The sequence below is a fragment of the Phyllobates terribilis genome, unplaced genomic scaffold (genome assembly GCF_046119375.1).
Source record: "Phyllobates terribilis strain yellow unplaced genomic scaffold, ASM4611937v1 Scaffold_11__3_contigs__length_659146591, whole genome shotgun sequence".
NCBI classification, from domain to species: domain Eukaryota; kingdom Metazoa; phylum Chordata; class Amphibia; order Anura; family Dendrobatidae; genus Phyllobates; species Phyllobates terribilis.
Genome location: NW_027362771.1, coordinates 65,504,289 through 65,531,403, shown reverse-complemented (window position 1 = coordinate 65,531,403; position 27,115 = coordinate 65,504,289). Strand labels below are relative to the sequence as shown.

General features: G+C 41.0%; 1 protein-coding gene across 1 annotated transcript in view; it reads left to right on the top strand.

The window, feature by feature from the left end:
- LARS1 (leucyl-tRNA synthetase 1) overlaps window positions 1–27,115 on the top strand; it is a 66,180-nt gene that overhangs the window by 19,752 nt on the left and 19,313 nt on the right. Inside the window, exons 8-20 of the mRNA XM_073651279.1 lie at window positions 404–467; window positions 616–683; window positions 2,245–2,470; window positions 9,375–9,462; window positions 9,559–9,635; window positions 12,621–12,674; window positions 17,759–17,899; window positions 19,060–19,137; window positions 20,976–21,061; window positions 21,226–21,291; window positions 21,446–21,528; window positions 24,396–24,534; window positions 24,627–24,839. Coding sequence (XP_073507380.1) covers window positions 404–467; window positions 616–683; window positions 2,245–2,470; window positions 9,375–9,462; window positions 9,559–9,635; window positions 12,621–12,674; window positions 17,759–17,899; window positions 19,060–19,137; window positions 20,976–21,061; window positions 21,226–21,291; window positions 21,446–21,528; window positions 24,396–24,534; window positions 24,627–24,839 — 1,383 coding nt within the window. The remainder of the gene's footprint in view (window positions 1–403; window positions 468–615; window positions 684–2,244; window positions 2,471–9,374; window positions 9,463–9,558; window positions 9,636–12,620; window positions 12,675–17,758; window positions 17,900–19,059; window positions 19,138–20,975; window positions 21,062–21,225; window positions 21,292–21,445; window positions 21,529–24,395; window positions 24,535–24,626; window positions 24,840–27,115) is intronic.

Here is a 27,115-nt window from a genome sequence, read left to right as displayed (position 1 = left end):
GCATAAATTTAGGAGTAAAAATAATTTTTGCAATTTGATTTACATTAAAAATGTTGCACCGTTTGACTTTTATAGACTTTTTATTTCCGTGTACAACAAACTTTGATATGGCCTGCAGTTATAAATCAGCTGAGAGGGGCACCAAAAGATAAGGGTTACAAACTCTTCATCAAGATGGCTGATGGATTTTCAGATAACTCATTCTGTGGCCATTATTAGACAGAGGCTATAAAAGGCCGACGGTGCAAATTTTTCACTGAAACCAAATTACCAAAAATATTTAGCCCCATTTACATGCTTGTAAGTAAGAAAAAAATGTCTCCAGAGGTAGACAACCCCTTTAAGATGTTCTTACATTTACAATGTTAGGCTTCTGTGAATAAACTTAATGTGTTTCTCTTAGGTACACCATTTATTCTCCACGAGATGGTCAGCCATGCATGGATCATGATAGACAGACTGGAGAGGTTAGGATTATTTTTATACGGTTTAATATTTGATGAACTTGTGTAATATTTCTTAAAGTGACCAAACAATATCCTGCTTTCTCAGGTTTATATCCCTCTTTGTTTGTAGTATACATATTTTATGTTTCAGTGTTGTGTTTTGGTTTAGGGTGTGGGACCTCAAGAATACACACTTATCAAAATGAAGGTCCTGGAACCTTATCCGGCTAAACTGAGGTATGAAATCTAGCAATAAGTGCCTAATTATGTTATGTGACCAGCTACTGTGCAGACCTATGTGTCTCCATGGTTACAACAACCCGATCTTATCCTGCATTATACTTTTCTAACTAATCTAGTATTTATGGTGGTGATGGGTTAATACTAGTGATGAGCGAGTGTGCTCGTTTAACCCTTTTGCCGAGCATGCTCGGGTGCTTTCCAAGTATCTTCGGCGTGCTTGTGTATTAAGTTCCAAGTCCCTGCGTCTGCATGATTTATGGCTGTTAGTCAGCCTCAACACATGCAGAGATTGCCTGTTTGTTAGGGAATCCTCACATGCGTTCAGGCTGACTAACAGCCATAAATCATGCAGACGCAGGGACTTGAACTTAATACACAAGCACTCCGAAGATACTCGGAAAGCACCCGAGCATGCTCGGCGAAAGGGTTAAACGAGCACGCTCGCTTATCACTAGTTAATACCAAATTACGACTAGCACTTGCACTTTATTATGCTACACCCCTAGCTATTTTATTGTGATCCCATCATGTTTTAGGGTTTATGAGGTGTTTCCTGTCATTTTACATTTTTTATGTATTTTTGTCAATAAATTTATGTTTTAATATTTAAGAATTTTGGTCTAAATCTCTTCTTATCCCGGGATTAGATACTATACCCTGGGTGGTGGTTATTACATGACAGCCTTTATGCTGGAAGGGGTAAGCTGTGAACTATGTCAGGGAAAGGGGACGGTGACACTAAAAGAAGCGCTTGTACCCCCAAGTATACAGAAGGAAAATATCTTTTCATGGCATCGTGCACACAGCCAATTTCCATGCAGTGATGCTCAGTGACTAGAAGAATCGCACGGCTTCTATTGCTTTTATTAGGCATATACTGCATAGACATTAGTTGACTCCTAGTGCACACTAGTGGAAGTTGCTTGTTTTTGTCTTTTTACTCTGTATTGGTCAATAGAATTAAAAGGGGGTTGTCTGGTTTGAAACAAGTTATCACGAATTCATGTCATAAGTGCTAACTTATTAATCGGTAGGTGTCTGACCAGTGGGATCTTCATAGATAGGCAGAAGAGCGATTGTTTATCCCACTTTTATGCCAGTGGGAGTGGCAGTGCCCATTCTTCACTTGTACTTCATTTATTCCATATAGGGCTGTGGAGCGCTACACTTTGCTTTTTCCGGGAATCCCGATAAAGAATTAATGAAGTGAAGGTTGGGGGTCCGACCTAACGAGCTGTTTTGTAATGAGGATACAAGTTCCCTGATCTGCCGATCGGTGTGAGTCTCTGCAATGGGGCATCCACTGATCAGCAAGTTCTCATCTATCTTATGAATTGATAACTTGTTGTAACCGGATAACTCCTTTAAATTCTCGTTAAGGATCATATTCCATTACCTCCATGTGCTTTAATGGGGTATATGAAAAGGGGTTGTCCAAAGTGTGCACTCCCTTCAATCATTCATTTACTTGTTCGGTAAATAATCCGCAGTCGCTTTGTGCTTCCTCTGGAAAGTTTGCTAATGCCGTTTTCCTACTGTTCATATTAATTTCTAGTGGGCTGAAAGGAAGAAATGTTTTCCTAGTAGCGGCCACTCTGCGCCCAGAAACCATGTTTGGACAGACCAACTGCTGGCTGCGCCCTGACATGCCTTACATCGCGTTTGAGACGGCGAAGGGTGATGTATTTGTCTGCACCCAACGCGCAGCCAGGAACATGTCCTACCAAGGTTTCACCAAGGACAATGGTGTTGTACCAGTGGTCAAGGAGCTCATGGGAGAGGTGAGCATTATAGATTCTAAGGTCATAAAGACCCAAACCACCAAGTGCTATAAAATGGGTTTTATTAAATGACTAATGTTTTTATTTTAAAGCATTAAGTGCTGTTATGAGTATTTTTTCAAGCGCAGTTGGCAGTGATTGTGAGCCCTTACTGCTGGGAGCTCTTCAGCAAAAATACAATAGAAAGAAGGTACTTAGTGCAAAAACTGGCCAATATATGAGAGCCCAACAGCCATCTACAAGGTATACCTCACTAACCTGATAAGTCGACCCTCCTGGGCTAAGCAGCTTACAATCTATAGTTCCATTTTATCCAATATTCCATATGTACATAATGTAGCATTTTATCTATTTTCTATGGCAGTAATGTAGTTCCAATTTTCTAGATTCACCATTCTTAGCATTTTAGAGTGCAGCTATATCTTTCTTAGAATTGTTGTCTTAGCTGGCACCTGTTCTCACTAGCTTGGATGTGCTGGTCAGTTTTTCTGTTTGTAGCAAACTCCTATGACATGTGCACTCCTACTCCCATCAGCATAAGGTGGTTTTAATTAGCTGGATCCCTCCAGCCCCATAAATTGTAGGCTTTTTAGTCCAAGAGAAGTGTCTTTTCAGGACAGGGATCCAGTAATGTGGTGGTCCTTGACAATGGCTGTTGGGCGCACATACATTGGCCAAGTTATGTGCTAAGTACCTTCTTTTTACTGTATTTTTTTCTATAGCAATATTGCAGTTCCAATTTTTAAATATTCCATATGTACATAATGTAGCACTTGCCTATTATCTATGGCAGTAATGCAATTCCAATGTTCTAAATGTATTATTTCTAGCATTTCAGAGTGCAACTATATTTCCTTTTATATTTATTGTCTTAGCTTGCACCTATATACACTAATTTGGATGTGCTGGTCAGTTTTTCTGTTTGCCGGGTCAAAACAGATGACAAACTCACATTAATCCTTTTCCGACATATGAAGTACTAGTACGTGATCCCGACTATAAAGCTGCATCATATTCGGCAGATACGCCGCCAACATCTTCCGGTAACAGCAATGGTCGGTGCACACGGCTTAGACATTTAAATGTCGCTGTCACTCACTTAACAGTGCCATTTAAATAGCTGGTGAATGAGTGCGCTGGCTCCCATTGGCCCCCACGCAACGTGATTGTGGGAGTCCAATAGGTTGTCGTGGCAGCCAGGGTCCTGCTGAAGACCCCCATGGCTGCCATCTTTGTCGTCCTCTGAGACCCATCCTATAGGTATTCGCTTCATAGGAGAACTTCATTTTGTCTATATACTGCAGTATATGGAACAAGCTCCCTAAAAAAACTAAAAAATAAAGTTAAAAAAATCAAAAAATATAAATCACCCCCTTATGATTTCCCCTATAATAATAGCCAAATAAAAAAATGTAAAGTATAAGCATATTTCATATTATTTCACTGATAGAGGACTTTATAACCCAAGATTGAATTATCCACCCAAATAATAAAGAATTCACTGACTGAGGTGAAATAAAAGTTAAAATATACCTTTTATTAATTATAGTTAAAATATTATCAACTTATCCACCGTGTTTGTTTGCAGTCTATCCACTGTGTCCTAATAGGTGAGTATCAGGATCATATCGTGGACACTAATACGGATAAAATAGACAACCATGTGCCTTTGATAATCCTAAAGCCACTCAATGACCAATAATACCATATATGTGACCGTATCAAATATTATTGAGGATCTGATTGAGCCCCATACAAATATAAAGTGCAATCAAATGTTTTGAAATGACCCTATTGCACATTGTCCTAATCCTGGAAATTGGATTGTTGAATATCAGCAAAGTATCACATATCCTGGGACTGGATATATACTCTCCAAAAACACCCTGTATATTTGGATACTCTGATACAGCTTTATGCCACATATATGATGTTCTAGTATTTAGTATCTGTTAGATCAGATGCTACATACAATTACTTCTAGGTCACAGCTCCCAATCAATTGAGGGATAAATTATTAATGTTCAATGAAGAGGTCGAATGTATTCTCATTCATTATTTTATCAGACATCCCCCAGGGGTCTACTGCCCCTCCTATTCATTTAGAGGCTAATAGGTAGATCTTAACGTGTATACTGGATCGTGATTATACAATCCTTCATTCCTGTATTAAAGCGCCTTGATGCGTTTCGCCCATTTACTCAGATTACTGGGCACATCAGGAGGCATTTATTCATATTTCTGTGCTATACATATGCGCAGGAGCTTGTGCTCCCAGCCACGATGCGAGCCGTGCGCGGCAGCACGGGCGCCCGACATATATAAAGAAAGCTCCACCTCCTACCTCTGACGCGCGCCCACGCCAGACACTCACAGGCTCACTACCTCCGAACCAATCGAGCAGCCGCGTCAGACGCAAGAGCCCCAGCGCCAGCAGGGATGCGGCTGTTTCCAGGATACAGGTAAACAGATTCCAGAGCATGTTAACCATTTATAGTCAGGTAGCCAACACGATTCCTATACACTGTGCAGCCTATAGATATGCACACTCAGACCAGATTGACCACAATACTTAGGGGGGATATTTGCACTATATGAGGAGAACACTAGATATTATCATGCACCAAAACTAGGGACCACTGCTACAAAATGTAACAAATTCTATCCATGCGGCCGAGTTCTCTATACTACACTCTTGGTAGGTAGCAGTGTGTAATACCAGGGGACAATATAAACTGTCCAAATTCATTAGATGAATCCATCCAGACTTTATATTACTTGCTCTACATTATAGAATATTACTTTTATTTACATCCTAGATATAATAGGTTATGCAGAAATCATTTATCCGCTAATATTGAGACTCATAGTATGCTCCCAATAAGGGGACATAATAACACCCATATAGCACAGATATTGAAATTCTGAATATATTCAATCTATATGGACCTTCCTTATATCTAGATAAAGGGGGTAAAGGAAATGCACTCATTCAAGCCTAGTGGAGTCACCATTTTCAGTCTAAATATCCACTGTGCTTCTTTCCTTAATATCCTATTGTCATGGTCACCCCCTCTAGATGTCCTTCTCTTCTCAATGCCCTGAAATCTCATAACTTTCATATCTCCACCATGTATTTCCCACACATGTCTGGAAATAGGGGTATGCTCCTTCCTCCGAATATCCCCTGTATGCGCCAGAATTCTTTTTCTGAACTGTCGACTTGTCTTTCCCACACAGGTTTTCGGACAGGTACATTTAGCCAAATATATGATGCCCTCAGTTCGACTGTTGATCAATTCTCTATTTTGGCAAATTGTATAGTCACGATCCAGTATACACAAGTTAATGTCTACCTATTAGCCTCTGAATGAATAGGAGGGGCAGTACACCCCTGGGGGATGTCTGTTAAAATAATGAATGAGAATACATTCGACCTCTTCATTGAACATTATATATCCCTCAATTGATTGGGAGCTGTGACCTAGCAGTAATTGTATGTAGCATATGATCTAACAGATACAGCTTTATGCCACATATATGATGTTCTAGTATCAGAGTATCCAAATATACAGGATGTTTTCGGATGGTACTGTACATGTCCAGTCCCAGTATATGTGATACTTTGCTGATATTCAACAATCCATTTTGCAGGATTAGTGAAATGTGCAATGGGTTATTATGAGAACTTTTATTTCACTATATTTGTATGGGGCTCAGTCAGATCCTCAATAATATTTGATACGGTCACATATGTCAGTATTGATCATTGAGCGGCTTTAGGATTATCAAAGGCACATGGTTGTCTGTTTTATCCGTATTAGTGTCCACGATATGATCCTGATACTCACCTATTAGGACACAGTGGATAGACTGCAAACAAACTCGGTGGATAAGATTATAATATTTTAACTATAATTAATAAAAGGTATATTTTATTTTTTATTCCACATTTCATATTACTACAACCGTAAACGTGTGATCTGTCAAATTATAACATTTAATTTGGAATTGTTTTCCAGTTCATTGAATGGTAAAATAAATGTCATTCTCAGCCTGAAAAAACTAAGCCATAATATAGCTATGTTAATGGGAAAATAAAAAAGTTGTGTTTTTTCGGAAGAAGGGAAGTTAAAAATGGGTGAAAAAACAGAATATCGCCTGTTTGGGAATGGTTTCGTCATATACAGTACAGACCAAAAGTTTGGATACACCTTCTCATTTAAAGATTTTTCTGTATTTTCATGATTATGAAAATTGTACATTCACACTGAAGGCATCAAAACTAGGAATTAACACATGTGGAATTATATACTTAACAAAAAAGTGTGAAACAATTGAAAATATTTCTTATATTCTAGGTTCTTCAAAGTAGCCACCTTTTGCTTTGATGACTGCTTGCACACTCTTGGCATTCTCTTGATGAGCTTCACGAGGAGGTAGTCACCGGAAATGGTTTTCACTTCACAGGTGTGCCCTGTCAGGTTTAATAAGTGGGATTTCTTTCCTTATAAATGGGGTTGGGACCATCAGTTGTGTTGTGCAGAAGTCTGGTGGATACACAGCTGATAGTCCTACTGAATAGACTGTTAGAATTTGTATTATGGCAAGAAAAAAAGCAGCTAAGTAAATAAATATGAGTGGCCATCATTACTTTAAGAAATGAAGGTCAGTCAGTCCGAAAAATTGGGCAAACTTTGAAAGTGTCCCCAAGCGCAGTTGCAAAAACCATCAAGCGCTACAAAGAAACTGGCTCACATGAGGACCGCCCCAGGAAAAGAGGACCAAGAGTCACCTCTGCTTCTGAGAATAAGTTTATCCGAGTCACCAGCCTCAGAAATCGCAGGTTAACAGCAGCTCAGATTATAGACCAGGTCAATGCCACACAGAGTTCTAGCAGCAGACACATCTCTACAACAACTGTTAAGAGGAGACTTTGTGCAGCAGGCCTTCATGGTAAAATAGCTGCTAGGAAACCACTGCTAAGGACAGGCAATAAGCGGAAGAGACTTGTTTGGGCTAAAGAACACAAGGAATGGACATTTGACCAGTGGAAATCTGTGCTTTGGTCTGATGAGTCCAAATTTGAGATCTTTGGTTCCAACCACCGTGTCTTTGTGCGACGCAGAAAAGGTGAACGGATGGACTCTACATGCCTGGTTCCCACCGTGAAGCATGGAGGAGGAGGTGTGATGGTGTGGGGGTGCTTTGCTGGTGACACTGTTGGGGATTTATTCAAAATTGAAGGCATACTGAACCAGCATGGCTACCACAGCATCTTGCAGCGGCATGCTATTCCATCCGGTTTGCGTTTAGTTGGACCATCATTTATTTTTCAACAGGACAATGACCCCAAACACACCTCCAGACTGTGTAAGGGTTATTTGACCAAGAACGAGAGTGATGGGGTGCTACGCCAGATGACCTGGCCTCCACAGTCACCAGACCTGAACCCAATCGAGATGGTTTGGGGTGAGCTGGACCGCAGAGTGAAGGCAAAAGGGCCAACAAGTGCTAAGTATTTCTGGGAACTCCTTCAAGATTGTTGGAAGACCATTTCCGGTGGCTACCTCTTGAAGCTCATCAAGAGAATGCCAAGAGTGTGCAAAGCAGTCATCAAAGCAAAAGGTGGCTACTTTGAAGAACCCAGAATATAAGACATATTTTCAGTTGTTTCACACTTTTTTGTTAAGTATATAATTCCACATGTGTTAATTCATAGTTTTGATGCCTTCAGTGTGAATGTACAATTTTCATAGTCATGAAAATACAGAAAAATCTTTAAATGAGAAGGTGTGTCCAAACTTTTGGTCTGTACTGTATGTGTATTATCAGTGCTTGGAAACGCATGCAATTTTACAATTTATTGCCTTTTAAATTTGCATCCATTGTTGAGATATTAACAATTTTGTTTTGTTTGCAGCTCGTTGCTTAGGAGACCGACCACTGCTGTTCAGCGCTTGCAAGCTCTTTTTTTTGTTGGACCTGTAAGCACTGTTTTGAAGCTAGCCAGGATTGTCGAAGCGTGCTGTTATCTAATGCCTGCCAGATTCAGCAGAGTGCTTTTATACAGGACTGCAGAGTGGTCGGTCTCCAATCCAGCCAGCTGTAAACCAGAGAAAAGAACAGTGTTAATATCTTAAAAAATGGCTGAAAATTTTAATAAGCCGCAAATTGCAAAATAAGGTTTACAATTTCTGGAACCAGAATAAGCTCACTGATGGATTCACTGGTAGCTCATTCTGCAATCTATGTATTTTGCTACATCGAGGCTTTGGAACCAAATGGTCCAAAATGTATGCAATCAAGTAAGAAAAAAAAATAATCTAAAAGTGTCCGTACTGTATCCTGTACAATGTATAATGTCTGCCACTTTGCTTCCAAAGTGTGAAATGTATGTAAGAAAGCTTAATGAAGGGCAGCACGGTGGCTCAGTGATTATCATGGTTGCTTTGTCTTAGGTTCAAATCCCACCAAGGACAACATCTGCAAGGAGTTTGTATGTCCTCCCCGTGTTTGTGTGGGTTTCCTCCGGGTTCTCCGGTTCCCTCCCACACTCCAAAGCCATACTGATAGGGAATCTAGATTGTGAGCCCCTATGGGGACTGTGCCCATAATGTATGTAAAGCGCTGTGGAATTAATGACATTATATAAGTGACTAAAATAAATTATGCAAATGTTTTCCTAGGCAAGGCATGTAAATTACTTGTTATTATAAGGAATTCCTATCTGTTGCTTACATATACAGACTCTGATTTGGTAGATTTGCTAGGAATGGCTTCATGCAAGATATATTTGCTGCAAGATGTTTGTTTAATATCAGCAATAATTTGTAGCTTACTGTTTGTTTATAAAATTGTGGAAATCCTTTCTCATAATAAATTTGAATCCTCCTCATTTTAGGACCTTCTTGGAGCAGCCTTGTCTGCACCCTTGACTTCTTATAAAGTGATATATGCACTCCCTATGCTCACCATTAAGGAAGAAAAGGGTAAGGGTGAATAATTGTCCACAATGCACATTTTTGTTTTTTAAATTTACCAAAATGCAAGTTTTTTTTAACATCATTCTTGTATTTATGTCATAGGCACAGGGGTGGTTACCAGCGTCCCCTCCGATGCTCCGGATGACATTGCAGCTTTACGAGATTTGAAGAAAAAACAGGTTTGCACATATTATGATTGAGTAACCCATTTTAGGGTATCTATCACCAGATGTTTACAATAATAAATGAGGGGTCGCTCGCTGTGAAGTGGGTGCTCAGAGGTAAAAAGAGAAATATGGTATAAAGAGAAACCTCGGCACACCAATATGTATACGAAGAAAATTCCAAAGAGTTCTGGAGGTGCAGCAAAATCAAATTTATTCACTCAAAGCACAATCCCTTTCTTGTGGCAATATATTCATCATACATCTTAAAGCTTTTGTAGGTCAAACAACATAATGGACCAACGTTTCGACCTATGTAGGTTTTTGTCAGGGTATGTGCACACGATGCAGAAATGCTCAGGATTTTTTCCTGAGCGTTTCTGCATCTCTCTGGCAGGAAAAAACGCATGCGGATTGTACATGCGGTTTCCCTCCAGGGACATGCGGAAATGAAGCGGTCTTCACTTTCATTTCCGCATGCGGGTTAACAAGCGCTTCCCAAGCGATTTTAGCATCACTTGGAAAGTGCTTGTCAACTTCACACTATATAAATCCATGCAACCGGCAGGGATTTATATAGTGTGTGAATGTCAAAAAATAAAAAATAAATCTATACTTTACCCTCTGATGGCCCCCGGTGTCCTGCTTCATCGGTCCCGGCTGCCGGCAGTGAAGACTTTAGGACCTTCCGACGTCAGCGTCACGTGACCCGTCACATGACTCTGACGTCAGCGAAGGTCCTTCTTCATTCAACCGCGAAGTGCCCGGGAAGCCGGCAGGACGCAGCGCGGGCCGTCAGAAGGTGAGAATATATATATTTTTTATTTTATTCTTTTTTTTTTTAATGGTACCTGGGTCTGGATGAGAGTCCTCTCATCCACACCCGGGTACCGTCCGCACATTAGACCGCATGAAAAGCGCATCAACATATACAGTGATGCGGATTCCATGCGGTCTAATGCAAGTCAATGGCGGCAAAAGAGCAGCGTTTCCGCAAAATTAATTGACATGCTGCGGATTTTTGACCGCAGCGTTTACGCTGCGGAAAAATCCGCATCATGGGCACAGCACATGCGGATTTCCATTGGGGAACATTGCTTCCCTTCTACCATGCGTTTTTCATGCGTTTCCGCGGCGTTTACGCAACTGCAAAAACGCCGCGGAAACGCATCGTGTGAACTCAGCCTCAAGGTTTACTTGGCTCAAATAGACATTTGCTGGTTGGACCAGAGGGATACTGGTATAGTAGAGAACGGAGCCTCCAAAGGGGATGTGCTGGTGCATCCAACCAGCAAATGTCTATTTGAGCCAAGTAAACCTTGACAAAGACCTACATAGGTCGAAACGTTGGTCCATTATGTTGTTTGACCTACAAAAGCTTAAAGATGTATGATGAATATATTGCCACAAGAAAGGGATTGTGCTTTGAGTGAATAAATTTGATTTTGCTGCACCTCCAGAACTCTTTGGAATTTTCTTCGTATACATATTGGTGTGCCGAGGTTTCTCTTTATACAATATCACCAGATGTTTACTATGTAATCTGAAAGCACTATGATATACTGGAAGAGATCCTGATTACAGTGATGTGTCACTTACTGGGTTGGGTTTTGCCATTTCAATATAAATCAGTGTTTTATCAGCAGGAGATTATCACTACAGGACAACTGGTCTTGTGCCTCCTCCTAGTCCAATCACAGTCCCAGCATTGATTAACAGCTCGCTGTCACCATACAATGTACTGTATTTTTCGGACTGTAAGACGCACCGGACCATAAGACGCACCCCAAATTTTGGGGTGTAAAATAGGGAAAAAAATTTTTTATAAGATGGGGTCCATCTTATAGTCTGATTAGGTATGTTACCTGGGGGGTGGTGGAGCAGGAGGCAGGGTCCTTCAGGAAACCAGCACTGCGGAAGTGGAGGAATGCTGCAGACCCTGGATACATGAAGCCGGTGCTCCAGCAGCTGTGAGTTGCTGTGATGGTGGAGCAGGATCGCAGGTCCCTCCATTCCCTGCCTCAGGAACCCGGCGGCAGCAGAAGAGGTGAGATGCCAGTGTCTGGTTGGGGCCTGTGGACTTGGCTGGGGTCTGGGGCCTGTGGACTTGGCTGGGGCCTGTGGACTTGGCTGGGGCCTGGGCGCGGCGTCCAGCAGTGAAGCAGAGGAGCCGGGGCCCGTGCCGGGCTGTGAGTGGCGTCCGGCGGTGAGGCAGAGGAGCCGGGGCCTCTGCCGGGCTGTGAGTGGTTTCCAGCGATGCGGCAGAGCAGCTTGTGCGGCTTCCGGTGGCTGCGGCCATCTTCCTGAGGCTGTGATCTACAGGAAAATGGCCGCCGGAGCTCCGGGTCGGCGCATGCCGTGGATCACGGCCTCGGGAAGATTGCCGCCGGAAGCCGCACACGCTGCTCTGCCGCACCGCCGGACACCGCTCACAGCCCTGCAGAGGCCCCGGTTCCTCTGCCTCACTGCCGGACACCGCTCACAGCCCGGCACATGCCTCGGCTCCTCTGCTTCACCACCTGACACCAGCACAGGTACAGGCCGCCGGAGAACCCTGCAATCCCCGCTCCACCACCACCGGTAAAGTAATGTTCGGACCATAAGACGCACCCCCCATTTTCCTTCCAAATTTTGGGGGGGGGAAAGTGCGTCTTATGGTCTGAAAAATACGGTACACAGAAAGCTGTGATGTGGACGATGATATACACAGCTCAACAACTGAGCTCTGCTACATATGCAGCAGAGAAAACTGTGACTATTATTATTTATGCACCCAGTAAACTGATATATGCTGCATGCTGCTGTCAGATGGCATAGTGAAAACCTGCTGACAGATTCCCTTTAATGTGCTCATTGTTGAGAAACGTACACGCCACCACCACCTCAATTAATATCGATTATCCTGTACACAATTAACCCCTGCATGTGCATAAAGGTGAAATAATCTTGCGTTGTAGTTTTCCCTTTGTAATGCTCTGCTATTTTTTGTTCCCTCTCCAGGCACTGAGAATGAAATATGGCATTAGAGATGAGATGGTTTTGCCCTTTGAGCCTGTAAGTACGCGCTTTTATTGGTGTAATTGTTTCTTTACAATATATTGTATTGTGAATACTAGTAAACACGTTCATAATTTTTGGTTGCAAAAAAAATGTCTATAGGTTGTCATGTCAGATTTTTATAACTCCTTCTCAACCGCCGACGATAAATAAACGTCAGCACTTTCTGGGCTTTGTGCAGCGCCGGCGTTTCTCTGCGGTATCGCAGAGCTCGGGACCTCCAGAGTCCTGCAAGCGCTGGGATTCCGGCGACATTTGTGAAAATGTAAAATCTGGGGCTAAAACAAATTTTTTTTTTATGTTTAAAATTTTTTTTTTTTTTTTCTTCAACGCCCAGTGGTAGAAAATTCTGTGACGCATCACTGCACTCCTAGATTAATTAATTGAGAGGTCTAGTTGTAAAATAGGGTCACTTATGGGGGTTCCTGCTGTTTTGGGACCTCGGGCGCTCTGCCAGTGTGACATGGCACGAGCAAACCATTCCAGGAAAATGTGCACTCCTATATGGCGTTCCTTCCCTTCTGAGCTTTGCACTGTGCCTCAAAAGTAGTTTTCGACCACCTATGGGGTACTGGTGTACTCAGGAGAAATTGTGTAACAAATAATACTGTTCAATTTCTCCTATTACCCCTTTGGAAAATTACAAACTTGGGGCTAAAGCAACATTTTAGTGGAAAAAATAATATTCCATTTACCCAGCCCAATGTTGTACAATTCTATGAATCGCCTGAGTGTTAAAAATACTCACTACTCCCCTAGATGAATTCCTTGAGAGATGTAGTTTCCAAAATGGCATCACTTGTGGGGTTTTCTGCTGTCTTGGCATTTCAGGGGCTCTTCAAATGTGATATGGCATCTGCAATCTATTCCAGTCAAAATGGCGTCCCTTCCGAGCCGGTATTTTTCCTTCCACATAGTGATCGCGGAATTTAGGAGACAGTGAGAGGAGAGGGGGTTGTGTACTCAACTTTTCGACGGCCCCCGTGATGCCTGATGGGACCTGGCATTATCATAGCAGCCGGAGGTCACATGACCACCTCTGGGTCTGCCATGCACGGTGTCCTGCTAGGCTCAGCCTGCTGCTGAAGTCTAGCAGGAGACACTGACAGTGTAAAACTGTCAGCAGAGCTCTCATGCAGTGCAATACATGTCTATTGCATTGCATGAGGACAGTGATTAGAAAAATAAAAAGTGAAGTCCCATACAGGGACTAAGTAAAAATGTAAAAATAAAAGTCTAAAAATGTTTTCAAACTGTTAAAAAAAAAAAAGTAAAGAAATAAATAAAAAAAATCACAAAATAAAAAAAAATAAATAGCAAAAATATTTAACCAATAAATCTGTATATGCAAAAACAAAAAAAGTACACATATTTGGTATCGCCGTGTCCTGAACAACCCGATCTATAAAACTATCACACTAATTAACCCCTTCTGTGTACATCGTAAAAAAAAAAAACTGAGCAAAAACCTATGCTTTTTCATCATATCGCCAAACAAAAAGTGGAATACAATGCAATCAAAAAGCCAAATGGAAATCAAAATGGTACCGCTGAAAATGTCATCTTGTCTCACAAAAAAAAAAGCCACCATACAGCTCCATCAGCAGAAAAATAAAAAAGTTATAGCGCTCAGAACAAAGCAATGCCCAAAATTTTTTTTTCCTATAAAATTTTTATTGTGTAAAAGCACCAAAACATAAAAAAACTATATGTGTAGTATCGTTGTTAACATACTGACCTGAAAAATAAAGCTGCCTTATCACTTTTACCACACACAAAGCGGCATAAAAAAAAAACTCAAAAAACAAATTCTGAATTACTGGTTTTTGTTCATTTTACTTCCCAAAAAACGGAATAGAAAGCGTTCAAAAAATGTCGCTTACCCAAAAATGGTACCAATAAAAACGGCAACTCGTCCCGCAAAAATCAAGCCCTTACATGACTCTGTTGGCCGAAATATGGAAAAATTATAGCTCTCAAAATATGGCGGTGCTAAAACTAGATTTTGGAAAAAAAAAAAAAGCGTCTTTTAGTGTGTGACAGCTGTCAATCATAAAAACCCAATATAAATCTGGTATCGCTGTAATCGCACCGACCCAAAGAATAAAGTCGTCTAATCACTTATACTGCACGAGGAACGGCATAAAAAATAAATAAAACCAATTCTTCAACCTGCTGCTGATTTGTTCATTATGTCTCCCAAAGATCGTAGTAAGGCTCTGCTTACATTTATCCTGCGCCGAGTGCTTGCACTGGGGTTTCCATGTAAATCTCTGAAATACGTGATTCAGACAGAACCCCTGCAGAAGATTCCCTGTAATGAGGCAGATATAGGCCACTGTGGATGCCGTCTGGCCTGTGATCCCACAGTGTCATTTGTTTTAGGCGTGCATAAAAGTGCAGTTGGCCACAGTTCTGTGCACTTCTGGAAAAAAGGACAATTCTAAACAGAGGCCAGACTGAGTCCAGAGTAACTCTGCTGCCTCATTATGGTGAATGGATCCCGCGGGGGTTTCATCTGAATTACATCACTTGGAGATTTAAATGGAAACCCCGATGTACGTGCTCAGCCTAGAGCGCCAGATAAACAATATGTAAAATGTTCCCAATAAAAGCTTCGACTCAGTCCTCAAAAAAAGCTAGTCCCCACTCAGGTCCGTCATCTGTTAAAAATATAAGGGACTTCCAAGTTACTGGTAGCAGAAAGGCTCTGGAAAAGCGAAATGGCCCTTGTCCCCCCAAAAGAAATTCAGAAAATTTTGTGCTCCCAAGTCCAAATGCCTCCCTCCCTTCTGAGCCCCACTATGTGCCTAAACTACACTTAGGGTCCACACGTTTGGCATTCCTGTAGCGATGAGAGCCTGCCTAATTTACAGGTGCATGTCTCCAGAAGCATGAGCTGGGCACAACATACTGGTCACTACAGCGTACTGGTCACTTCAACGGCAGTTTGAAATGTTCACTCGGCAACATCCACTGCTGCTTGTTTCTGGAAAAGACCCATGGAGTCAAAATCGTCACTACCCCTGTAGGTAAATTCCCAAAGGGGTATAATTTCCAAAATGGGGTCACTTGAGGGGGGATTCTGCTCTTCTAGCACTTAGGGTCTCTGTATATGGAGTCCGCAAACTATTCTACAATAATTTGTTCTCCAAGAGTCAAATAGCGCTCCGTCCCTCCCTGGTCTCGCCGTATGGCTAAGCGGTACTGTACAGCCACATATGGTGTAATGCCACGTTTAGAAGAAATTGTGACACATTTCGGCACCATTTTTACCCATTGCCCTGTGTGAACATTTAAAATCTGAGGCTAAAACAATTTTTGGGGTAAAAATATGATTATTTTTTCTTCACTGCCCAATGGTATAAATTTAAAAATTAAAAAATATTCACTACTTCCCTAGATGAATTCCTTGAGAGGTGTAGTTTACAAAATGGGGTCACTTGTGGGGGTTTCTGCTGTTTCGGCATGTCAGCGACTCTTCAAATGTGACATGGTGTCTTCAACCTATCCCAGCCAACATAGTGCTCCTTTCTTTTCCAAGCCCTGCCGTGTGCCAAAGCAGTAGTTTTCCACCACATATGGGGTATCGGCGTACTCAGGAGAAATTGCACAACAAATTTCATGGTGAAATTTATCCTATTACCCTTATGATCATGCAAAATTGGGGGATGAAAAACATTTTTGTGAAAAAAGTGTGAAAATTTTATTTTTACGGCTCAATATTATAAACTTCTGTGAAGCACCTGGGAGTTCAAGGTGCTCACCACACATCTAGATAAGTTCCCTAAGTGGTCTAGTTTCCAAAATGGTGTCATTTGTGGGGGGATTTCCACTGTTTAGGCACATCAGGGGCTCTCCAAAAGAAACATGACGTCCGCTAATTATTCAAACAAATTTTACATTCAAAAAGTAAAATGGTAGCTCATTCCCTTCCGAGCCTTGTCGTGCGCCCAAACAGTGGTTTTCCCTCACATATGGGGAATCAGCGTGCTCAGGAGAAATTGCACTACAAATTGTGTATTCCATTTTCTCCTGTTACCCTTGTGAAAATAAAAAAAATTTGGGTCTAAAGTAACATTTTTCTGAAAAAAGTTAAATGTTCATTGCTTTCTTCCACATTCCAAAAATTCCCGTGAAGCACCTAAAGGGTTAATAAACTTCTTGAATGTGGTTTTGAGCACCTTGAGGGTTGACGTTTTTAGAATGGTGTCACTTTTTGGGTATTTTCTGTCATAAAGGCCCCTCAAAGTCATTTCATATGTGATGTGGTCCCTAAAAAAAAATGTTTTTGCTAATTTTGTTGGAAAAATGAGAAATCGCTGGTCAACTTTTAACCCCTACAACTTCCTAAAAATTTTTGTTCCAAAATTGTGCTGATGTAAAGTAGACATGTGGGAAATGTTATTTATTAACTCTTTTGTGTGACATATCTCCCTGATTTAAGGGCATAAAAATTCAAAGTTTGAAAATTGCGAAATTTTTTCAATTTTTGCCAAATTTCCAATTTTTACTCAAATCATATAGAAGAAATTTTACCACTATCATGAAGTACAAGATGTCACGAAAAAACAGTGTCAGAATCAGGGGGATCCGTTGAAGCGTTCCAGAGCTATTACCTCATAAAGTGACAGTGGTCAGAATTGAAAAAATTGGCCCGGTCACGAAGGCGAAAACAGGCTCTGGCGTGAAAGGGTTAAGGGACATAAAAATGTAAAAGTTTGAAAATTGTGAAATTTTAAAAATTTTCTCCAAAATTCCGATATGTTCACAAATAAACGCAAAAAAATATCTACCTAAATTTACCACTACCATAAAGTACAATGTGTCACGAAAAAACATTCTCAGAATAACTGAGATTCGTTGAAGTGTTCCAGAGTTATTACCTCGTAAAGTGACAGTGGTCAGAATTTTAAAAAATTGGCCTGGTCAGGAAGGTGAAAACAGGCTCTGGGGTGAAAGGATTAGTATAGTTTGTACTTCTCCTTTCACTACATACTAGGTTATTGTGTGTGCACGTTAGATGCTTTCCTACAGATTGTGACCTCTCTTATTTCTTTTCCTGAACATTTTGCCCTTAGATACCCATCATTGACATCCCCGGCTATGGAAATCTGTCTGCTCCCTCGGTCTGTGATGAGCTGAAAATCCAGAGTCAAAATGACCGAGACAAACTAGCAGAAGCAAAGGAAAAAGTTTACCTAAAAGGATTCTATGAAGGAGTAATGTATTCATTATTTTACAGGCAGCACATAAGCATATTGATTGGCATTTTTGCAGTACGCAGCGTTCTATGTTCTTTTCTATATCACTGCATACATCTTATTAATCACTGTTAAAGTAAGTGTTATTGTTTGGTGACTGGGGCATTCCTATCTTCTATAGCCATGTCATATGGCTGGGATACCAACCTCAGAGATCCCAACTGGGAGTGACGGGGTTGAGATCCCTGTGGTTTTTTACTTGCACAGAGGCACTCCTGTCTGCTCAAAGTGCAAGAAATCACATTGCAGCTATATGTTGCAGTTCCCCTGCACAACATGTGAGTAGGATTCATGCTGTGCAGGGGAACACTATGAAGAAACAAAGCAATTTCAGAAATGTTTCCTAGACTATAGTAGCTTTTGATGACCCTGCTACAGTTTAAAAGGGTTTCCCACAAACAAAAGTTTATTTTAATCAATAGATCTTGGAATAATAATAACTTCCACAATTGGATGTGTTTAAATAAAATGTTCCTGTGCTGAGATAATCTTATAAATGTGCCGCTGCTGTGTACTGTGTAATGGCTGTGTCTGACCGTGCAGGAACATGGTCTGATCATACCACATCTCCTGGGCAGGGGAGGAAGCAAAAGAGTATACAGACACTACAGCAGGGGATCACAGATGATTTTTTCTTTGAAGGAAAACATTGTTTAAAAACAGGCAGTAAAATGTTTTACCTCACAGAAAGAATCAGCTGTGATCCCCTGCTGTAATGTCTGTATACTCTTTAGCTTCCTCCCCTCAGGAGCTGTGGTATCATCAGACCGTGTTCTGTACACAGTCAGACACAGCCATTACACAGTACACAGCAGGGGAACATTTATAAGATTATCTCAGCACAGGAACATTTTATTTAAACACATCCAATAGTGGAAATTATTATTATTCCAAGATCTATTAATCAAAATGTACTTTTGTTTGTGGGAAAACCCCATTGAGCACCTCTGTTGTGAAAATCTACATGTGTGTCAATACCAATATTTCCTGCATGGTCCTGATTTTCCCCATATATACCTTTTTCTGATAAAATCTCACAGTAGCAATGAGTTGAGCAGGGCCAATCCTTAATATCTGTGCCCTGCTCATCTGATCTGTTCTTTTCTTTGCTTCCCCAGGTAATGATAGTTCCGGGATATGAAGGCAAGAAGGTGCAAGATGTCAAAAAGACCATCCAGAAAATGATGATTGACAGTGTATGCTTATTACTTATTTTATTTCTTGGGTACATTGCAGTTTTTTTTTTAAAGGATAGAACTGTTACATGGACAAGGTTAGATTCTTAGTCGTTGAGGGTGGTTTGGTAGGAATATTGAATTTTCCTGTTTAGGGTGGTTAATGGGGCTCCCATCTAATACTCCTGGTGGTTTAGGAAGTTTAATGAGTTAGTAATCGTGGTCTAATGCAAGAAAATATACCGTTAATTTTATATTATGTAACCTAAAGTTCATTTTAGTAATTGGGGCTGTTTTTATTGAGACAGAACTCCCAAGTTCATTATTTTCATTTAATGGGCGTGTAAAAGGAAACAAAGTGGTAGAAGTCAGCACTGACTTCATAGTGAGCTGCACACCTTCCATCGCACTGATTAAATGGGTGGGAAAATGCTTTGCATCCTATAAGATGAGTTACTTGATGATGTACTATCTTGTAGCGGAGGTCCCTCTGTTAGCCGGTCTCACATGTAATCGCAGGAACCCCTGCTTGGGGGACGTCCCATGCTCTTTATACCTGGTCCTCTCCGTTCTGCTGCTCCCTGATGTACATGACATTACAGATCATATGCCAGTTATCGCTACTCCTCCATACTCTCCCTCTTCGCTACCCTCACCACAGGAATTGTGTTTCACATGCTGGGCAGATAATCCAAAGTCTGTGCGAAAAAGAATAGCAAAGCAGACAGGGAGGAATTGTATCACTACCTGTGCACCCTGTAATAAAGGGGCATTCATACAAAGCTCCGTGTCTGTGAGATGGGAAAGGAGTCCTGGCAACTGTTGTCCTTCATATTGCTAATTATACCATCAGAAAGCCTTTTCTGCAGTGAAACAAAGGTGCATCACATAGCTGGACAAGATAATAATTAATTACTTATTATCGATGGTGTCATCACCTGGACATTATTTACACCGTTATATACAGTACCTTTCTGTAGTTTTTTAAGCTTGGAACACTCCTTTAATAAATCTGTAACTAATGAGCTTCTCCTAGTGGTGGCAGAAAGCATTTTTATTATAAAACAGTTTTTAAAGAAGCACTCCTCCCATCAAATTTTTTATCCTCTTAATATATTGCAGTCATCATATTATATAACACTTTGTCCTGACAATTGCTCATTTTCCATTTCTACCCAGTTAATTCTTCTATTTTCTCTGTTCTATGTAGAAATAGCAAGTCTCTTGTCCCTGCATTTATCATTCCTCTCTTCACTCCCTGATTCAGCTGTCGTCCCCCCGCCTTTGACTTTTGCAGTGACTTATGACTCATGCAGGGAAAATTGACCTCCTGTTTCTACATAGAGCTTAGAAGGATTCAGCTAGTCTGTTTTAATGATGTGATGTCATAGACTTAATGGAAAAGAGAAGAATTATCTAGGTAGAAAGGCAAAATGAGCAATTGTAAGTACACAGTGCTATATAATATTATGATTGAGCTATATTAAGAGGATAAAAACTTTGATGGGAGGAGGAGTGCTTCTTTAAGATCCCTGCTTGCTGTCCTAATGTAAGCAACCCTTTTTCTGTTCGTTAAGGCTGAAAATCTGATTATATTAAGCGGACACTGAGCTATGAGAAATGTACGACTGTGGTTACACATGCTGCTTTTACAGCCACTATGCCACTTCAAACAATCTAAAAAATAAGACGTCTTGATTTCTAGAGTGCCTTAAGGGAGCAAGTTACACATTTTAAGACGCCTTTGAGTCACTTTTTGAATGATTTAATTATGCAGCAGATATGCTTAGATGTATAAAAATGAAGCCCTTGCCAAAAGTTTGTTAAATTTATAATCATTTTCTTTCTTTCTCTTCTAGAATGAAGCTATGATTTACATGGAGCCAGAAAAGCAGGTTATTTCCCGCTCAGCTGATGAATGTGTGGTCGCGCTATGTGACCAATGGTAAGCTTTCTTTTCACTGATTTTGCCAAAGAGCAAGCAGTAATAATAATAATATATACTTCTGTTGTATACTGGTTGTTGCATTTACCAATAATGGTATTTTAAGAAACAATTTGGGTATCTATAGTATTAACTATTCTGTCTTTGTGATGTAATTTGCTTAGGTACCTGGATTACGGTGAAGAGAGCTGGAAGAAACAGACTACAGAGTGCTTGAAGAACTTGGAAACGTAAGTTTGGTTTAAAAAAAACACCTGGAAACCAGGATTGAATATTCACTTTTTACGCTGATACAATAATAATTAAATGCACAGCGAGTATTGCTCATGTCTCTGGAACGGCTGCAATTCATGTAAGAAGTAATTTTATTTGCATTGCTTTAAGGTTTTGCGAGGAGACCAGAAGAAACTTTGAAGCCACTTTGGGCTGGCTACAAGAACATGCCTGCTCCAGGACATACGGCTTGGGTAAGTCTGATTACTTGTATATCTGAAGCTAAACAGGAAAAAATAGGACCTTATTCACTCTCAACATATCCAGTTTCTCAGTATGATTTCCAGCAGATGATGATCCTGATGGATAACTAGAGTATCATCCATGGATTCACTACACACAGATATCAACCATTATCTACCCCTATGGCTATGTCTGACTCTCATCTGGTTGCTGTCCTTTCCTGATTTGACTGGACCTTTTCTCTTTTGGCTGGTTTTGACTCCAACTGCCAGTCTCCTGGCTCTGGAAGACATCTGTCACCATTACGCAGTCAAGGTCTAGTGGACCATTTAGTAGCAAAAGCTGTGAATCAATGACCCAAGAGTGGGAGATGGTTACCTGTGTTGGAGCTCAACCCTTTAGGAGTAGTTAAGGCACAGTATATCATAATAAGTGCATCTAATCAATCATTTATCATGAGCTACTGTGATAAATTGAATAAGATTTTATTAAAATTGAGTAGATTTAATAATTCTGCTATAGCGACTTGATAGATGTGGAGGTCCCCTGTAGCGGTTTCTGTCATAGAGATGCTGTCTCAGCTGTAGCCTACATGGGCCTAAGACTGATTTTGTGCTATCCTGTGAGCTTGACAAATGATTCTGTGGTGAGTACAAGACATCTTCTTTTCTCTATCGCTTCATTGGGGGACACAGGAACCATGGCAGCAGTCTATCCCATAGTTGCTTTGTTCTTCAGTGAAGACTATGAGAAAGAGATTTTACAGTGAGTACCAAAAATCTTCATTTAGTCTAGGTTCAGCTTTGAATACCATAACAAAGTTTGCGTGCAGATGTGTACTTCCTTGCCGTTCCTCTTGACTTGATATAAGTCTACATAAGAATTGTGAGATAACTAGCCTTAAAGGGATTTTCCAACCAACAAAAGTATATTTTAATCAATAGATCTTTGAATAATAATAACTTCCATAATTGATTGTATTTAAATAAAATGTTCCTGTGCTGAGATAATCTTATAAATGTGCCCCTGCTGTGTACTGTGTAATGGCTGTGTCTGACCGTGCAGGAACACGGTCTGATCATACCACACCACATCTCCTGGGCAGGGAAGGAAGCAAAAGAATATACAGACAGGACAGCATGGGATCCAAGCTGTTTCTTTTTTTGAAGTAAAACATTGCTTAAAAACAGGAAGTGAAATGTTTTACATCACAAAAGTAATCAGCTGTGATCCCCTGCTGTAATGTCTGTATACTCTTTTGCTTCCTCCCCTGCCCAGGAGCTGTGGTATGATCAGACCATATTCTTGCACATTTATAAGATTATCTCAGCACAGGAACATTTTTTTTTAAATGCATCCAGTTGTGAAACTTATTATTCCAAGATCTATTGATTAAAATGTACTTTTGATCTTGGGAAAACCCCTTTAAAACAAAACATGATTTTCTGTAGTCTCTGTGGGGCCACCCAGTGGTTGTGATGTGTATTACAGCGCAGCCATAATTTTGCTAGCATGTCGCTATGCTGTATTCAATTTGTATTTTGCGAAATTGGAGTCTTTTATTTATTTCTTTTTTTTCAGTAATATAATAGCCATCCTTACACAATACGATCCAGAACCCCACTGACTGCTTAAAATAAAATAGCTGTGAAGCGTGCTACTTTCTACTTAGCCCACGTTTATGCTTATGCAGGAGCTCGCTTCAGAGCAGTTTTTGAACAATCAATTGAGGTATTACCAGCCAGACCCCCTCCATCTGCAGGATGTGTAATCAATGGAGGTAGAATCTATTTAGTGCTAAATAAGTAAACATTAATGAAAATTGTTTTACAAATAGTATATACACATCTGTATATGACCTTCTCTATTTTGTATTGTTTCTGATGGTAAATCCACGATATATTCCAGATCTGCGCCCACAATTCTGCAGATTGCAGCTCGATCTCTCAGCATGACTTGCTTGCCCAGTGGCTGCACATCTGTGCGCTTCTGATGTCCTAATTACAGTTTTATCCTGTATAGGCACAGTAGGGCGATCTGTCCCACTACATTTGCTTCTCTAGGCAGTAAAGATCTGGGTGTATCCAGAACATGTCATGTTTCTGTTGACACCTGGTAGAACTATGAATGTAGCTATGATCTGTATATAACTGCCTGTGACTTAGAATTTGTACAGATAAAAAGCAATATATGTATAAACTTTACACATTTTGTTACACAGTTTAAAGGGAACCTATGATGTCCTCATATTATTCTGCAGATATAGCATTAATCCACAGGTGACTGGCATTACAGTGCAGCCCAACCGCATTGCTGAAACTGCTGCTACCGGAATCGGCAGCTGCTGGGAGGAAAGATGTTCACTTTCTCCCAGGAGCCAACTTTCAGTAAAACTTCTGAGCAGGATTGTAAAGCTATTAACCTGCAAATTGACACTATATCTGCAAGTTAATTGCGTTTGGAGACATGACAGGTTCTATATATATATCTATATAATATATGTATATATTATACAGTAAAGGGATTGCCTTTAAATATATATATTAATGTGACTGTCTAGGTCATTGCAAACTTGGCAAGAATTGCTGGTAGGATTTGGCTCTGCTTGCCAGTTCTAGTGATCGTTGGATGTTTAGCTTCTCATCTGCTTCTCTCAGTAGTAAAACTAGTCGGCAGGTGAAAGCAAGTATGAAACTTGTATACCTGTGGTCAAGTCACGACCACTGGAATGATCTAGTACACTGTTCGGACTTGGCACGCTGCAGTACTTGACGAAAATTTTTACTGAGCAGGACAACCCCTTTAAATAGCAATGGCGTTCTTTACAAGATTGCTGCATGTGATTAGGTAATTCTTTGTCTTGCGTTTCTTATTTTAGGATCTCGCTTACCTTGGGATGAGCAATGGTTAATTGAGTCCCTATCTGACTCTACAATATACATGGCCTACTACACTGTTTGTCATCTGCTACAGGGGAATGATCTTGAAGGAAAAGCGGACTCTCCTATAGGTATCAGGTAAAAAAAAATTAGGTGTATTTTTGATAGGTGACTCGTTAATATTTTTACTGACCAGCCCCTTGGTTCCAACTGTTTTCTCTAATATAAAGGCCAGAACAAATGACCAGAGAGGTCTGGGACTACATATTCTTCAAGAAGGCACCTTTTCCAAAAACAACCATCCCCAAGGAGAAACTGGACTTATTAAAGAAGGAGTTTGAGTTTTGGTATCCAGTTGATCTGAGAGTATCTGGGAAAGATCTAGTCCCTAATCACTTGTCCTATTACCTATACAACCACGTGGCTATGTGGCCTGAAGACAGGTGAGTTTGTGGCTTTATTATTTCTTTAAAAAGAACTTCTGGAGTATAATGTCCTGTGTAAATAATATTGTGTGGAGCTATAACACAACATGATAAATTAACACAGTGGTGTTATACGGTCCATACTACTTCTGAATTTTATGGAGTCTTAGTATATCGCTTACATGTAGCATGTATGGCATTGTGCGGGAACCTTAGATCATACATGTCAAACTCTGGCCCGGGGGCCAAATCTGGCCCACAGGGTGGTTTTATTTGGCCCGCGACACTAGAATCACCACCCCTATGTGGTCCCATTATTCTGTATGAAGGACTATGTGGGGCCATTTTTGTGTATGAAGGACTATGTGGGGCCCATTATTTTGTATGGAGGACTATGTGGGGCCCATTATTTTGTATGAAGGACTATGTGGGGCCCATTATACTGTATGGAGGACTATGTGGGGCCCATTATACTGTATGGAGGACTATGTGGGGCCATTATACTGTATGGAGGACTATGTGGGGCCATTTTTGTGTATGAAGGACTATGTGGGGCCATTTTTGTGTATGAAGGACTATGTGGGGCCCATTATTCTGTATGGCGGACTATGTGGGGCCATTATACTGTATGGAGGACTATGTGGGGCCCATTATACTGTATGGAGCACTATGTGAGGCCATTATACTGTATGGAGGACTATGTGGGGCCCATTATACTGTATGGAGCACTATGTGAGGCCATTATACTGTATGGAGGACTATGTGGGGCCCATTATACTGTATGGAGGACTATGTGGGGCCCATTATACTGTATGGAGGACTATGTGGGGCCATTATACTGTATGGAGGACTATGTGGGGCCATTATACTGTATGGAGGACTATGTGGGGCCATTTTTGTGTATGGCGGACTATGTGGGGCCCATTATTCTGTATGGCGGACTATGTGGGGCCATTATACTGTATGGAGGACTAAGTGGGCCCATTATACTGTATGGAGGACTATGTGGGGCCCATTATACTGTATGGAGGACTATGTGGGGCCATTATACTGTATGGAGGATTATGTGGGGCCATTATACTGTATGGAGGACTATGTGGGGCCATTTTTGTGTATGAAGGACTATGTGGGGCCCATTATACTGTATGGAGCACTATGTGAGGCCATTATACTGTATGGAGGACTATGTGGGGCCATTATACTGTATGGAGCACTATGTGAGGCCATTATACTGTATGGAGGACTATGTGGGGCCCATTATACTGTATGGAGGACTATGTGGGGCCATTATACTGTATGGAGGACTATGTGGGGCCCATTATACTGTATGGAGGACTATGTGGGGCCATTTTTGTGTATGGCGGACTATGTGGGGCCCATTATTCTGTATGGCGGACTATGTGGGGCCATTATACTGTATGGAGGACTAAGTGGGCCCATTATACTGTATGGAGGACTATGTGGGGCCCATTATACTGTATGGAGGACTATGTGGGGCCATTATACTGTATGGAGGATTATGTGGGGCCATTATACTGTATGGAGGACTATGTGGGGCCATTTTTGTGTATGAAGGACTATGTGGGGCCCATTATACTGTATGGAGCACTATGTGAGGCCATTATACTGTATGGAGGACTATGTGGGGCCATTATACTGTATGGAGCACTATGTGAGGCCATTATACTGTATGGAGGACTATGTGGGGCCCATTATACTGTATGGAGGACTATGTGGGGCCATTATACTGTATGGAGGACTATGTGGGGCCATTTTTGTGTATGAAGGACTATGTGGGGCCCATTATTCTGTATGGCGGACTATGTGGGGCCATTATACTGTATGGAGGACTATGTGGGGCCCATTATACTGTATGGAGCACTATGTGAGGCCATTATACTGTATGGAGGACTATGTGGGGCCATTATAATGTATGGAGGACTCTGTGGGGCCATTATTCTGTATGAAGGACTATGTGGGGCCATTTTTGTGTATGAAGGACTATGTGGGGCCCATTATTCTGTTTGGAGGACTATGTGGGGCCCATTATTCTGTTTGGAGGACTATGTGGGGCCCATTATTCTGTTTGGAGGACTATGTGGGGCCCATATTCTGTATGGAGGACTATGTGGGCCCCATTATACTGTATGGAGGACTATGTGGGGCCATTATTCTGTATGAAGGACTATGTGGGGCCATTATTCTGTATCTAGGACTATGTGGGGCCATTATTCTGTATCTAGGACTATGTGGGCCCATTATTGTGTATGGAGGACTATGTGGGGCCCATTATT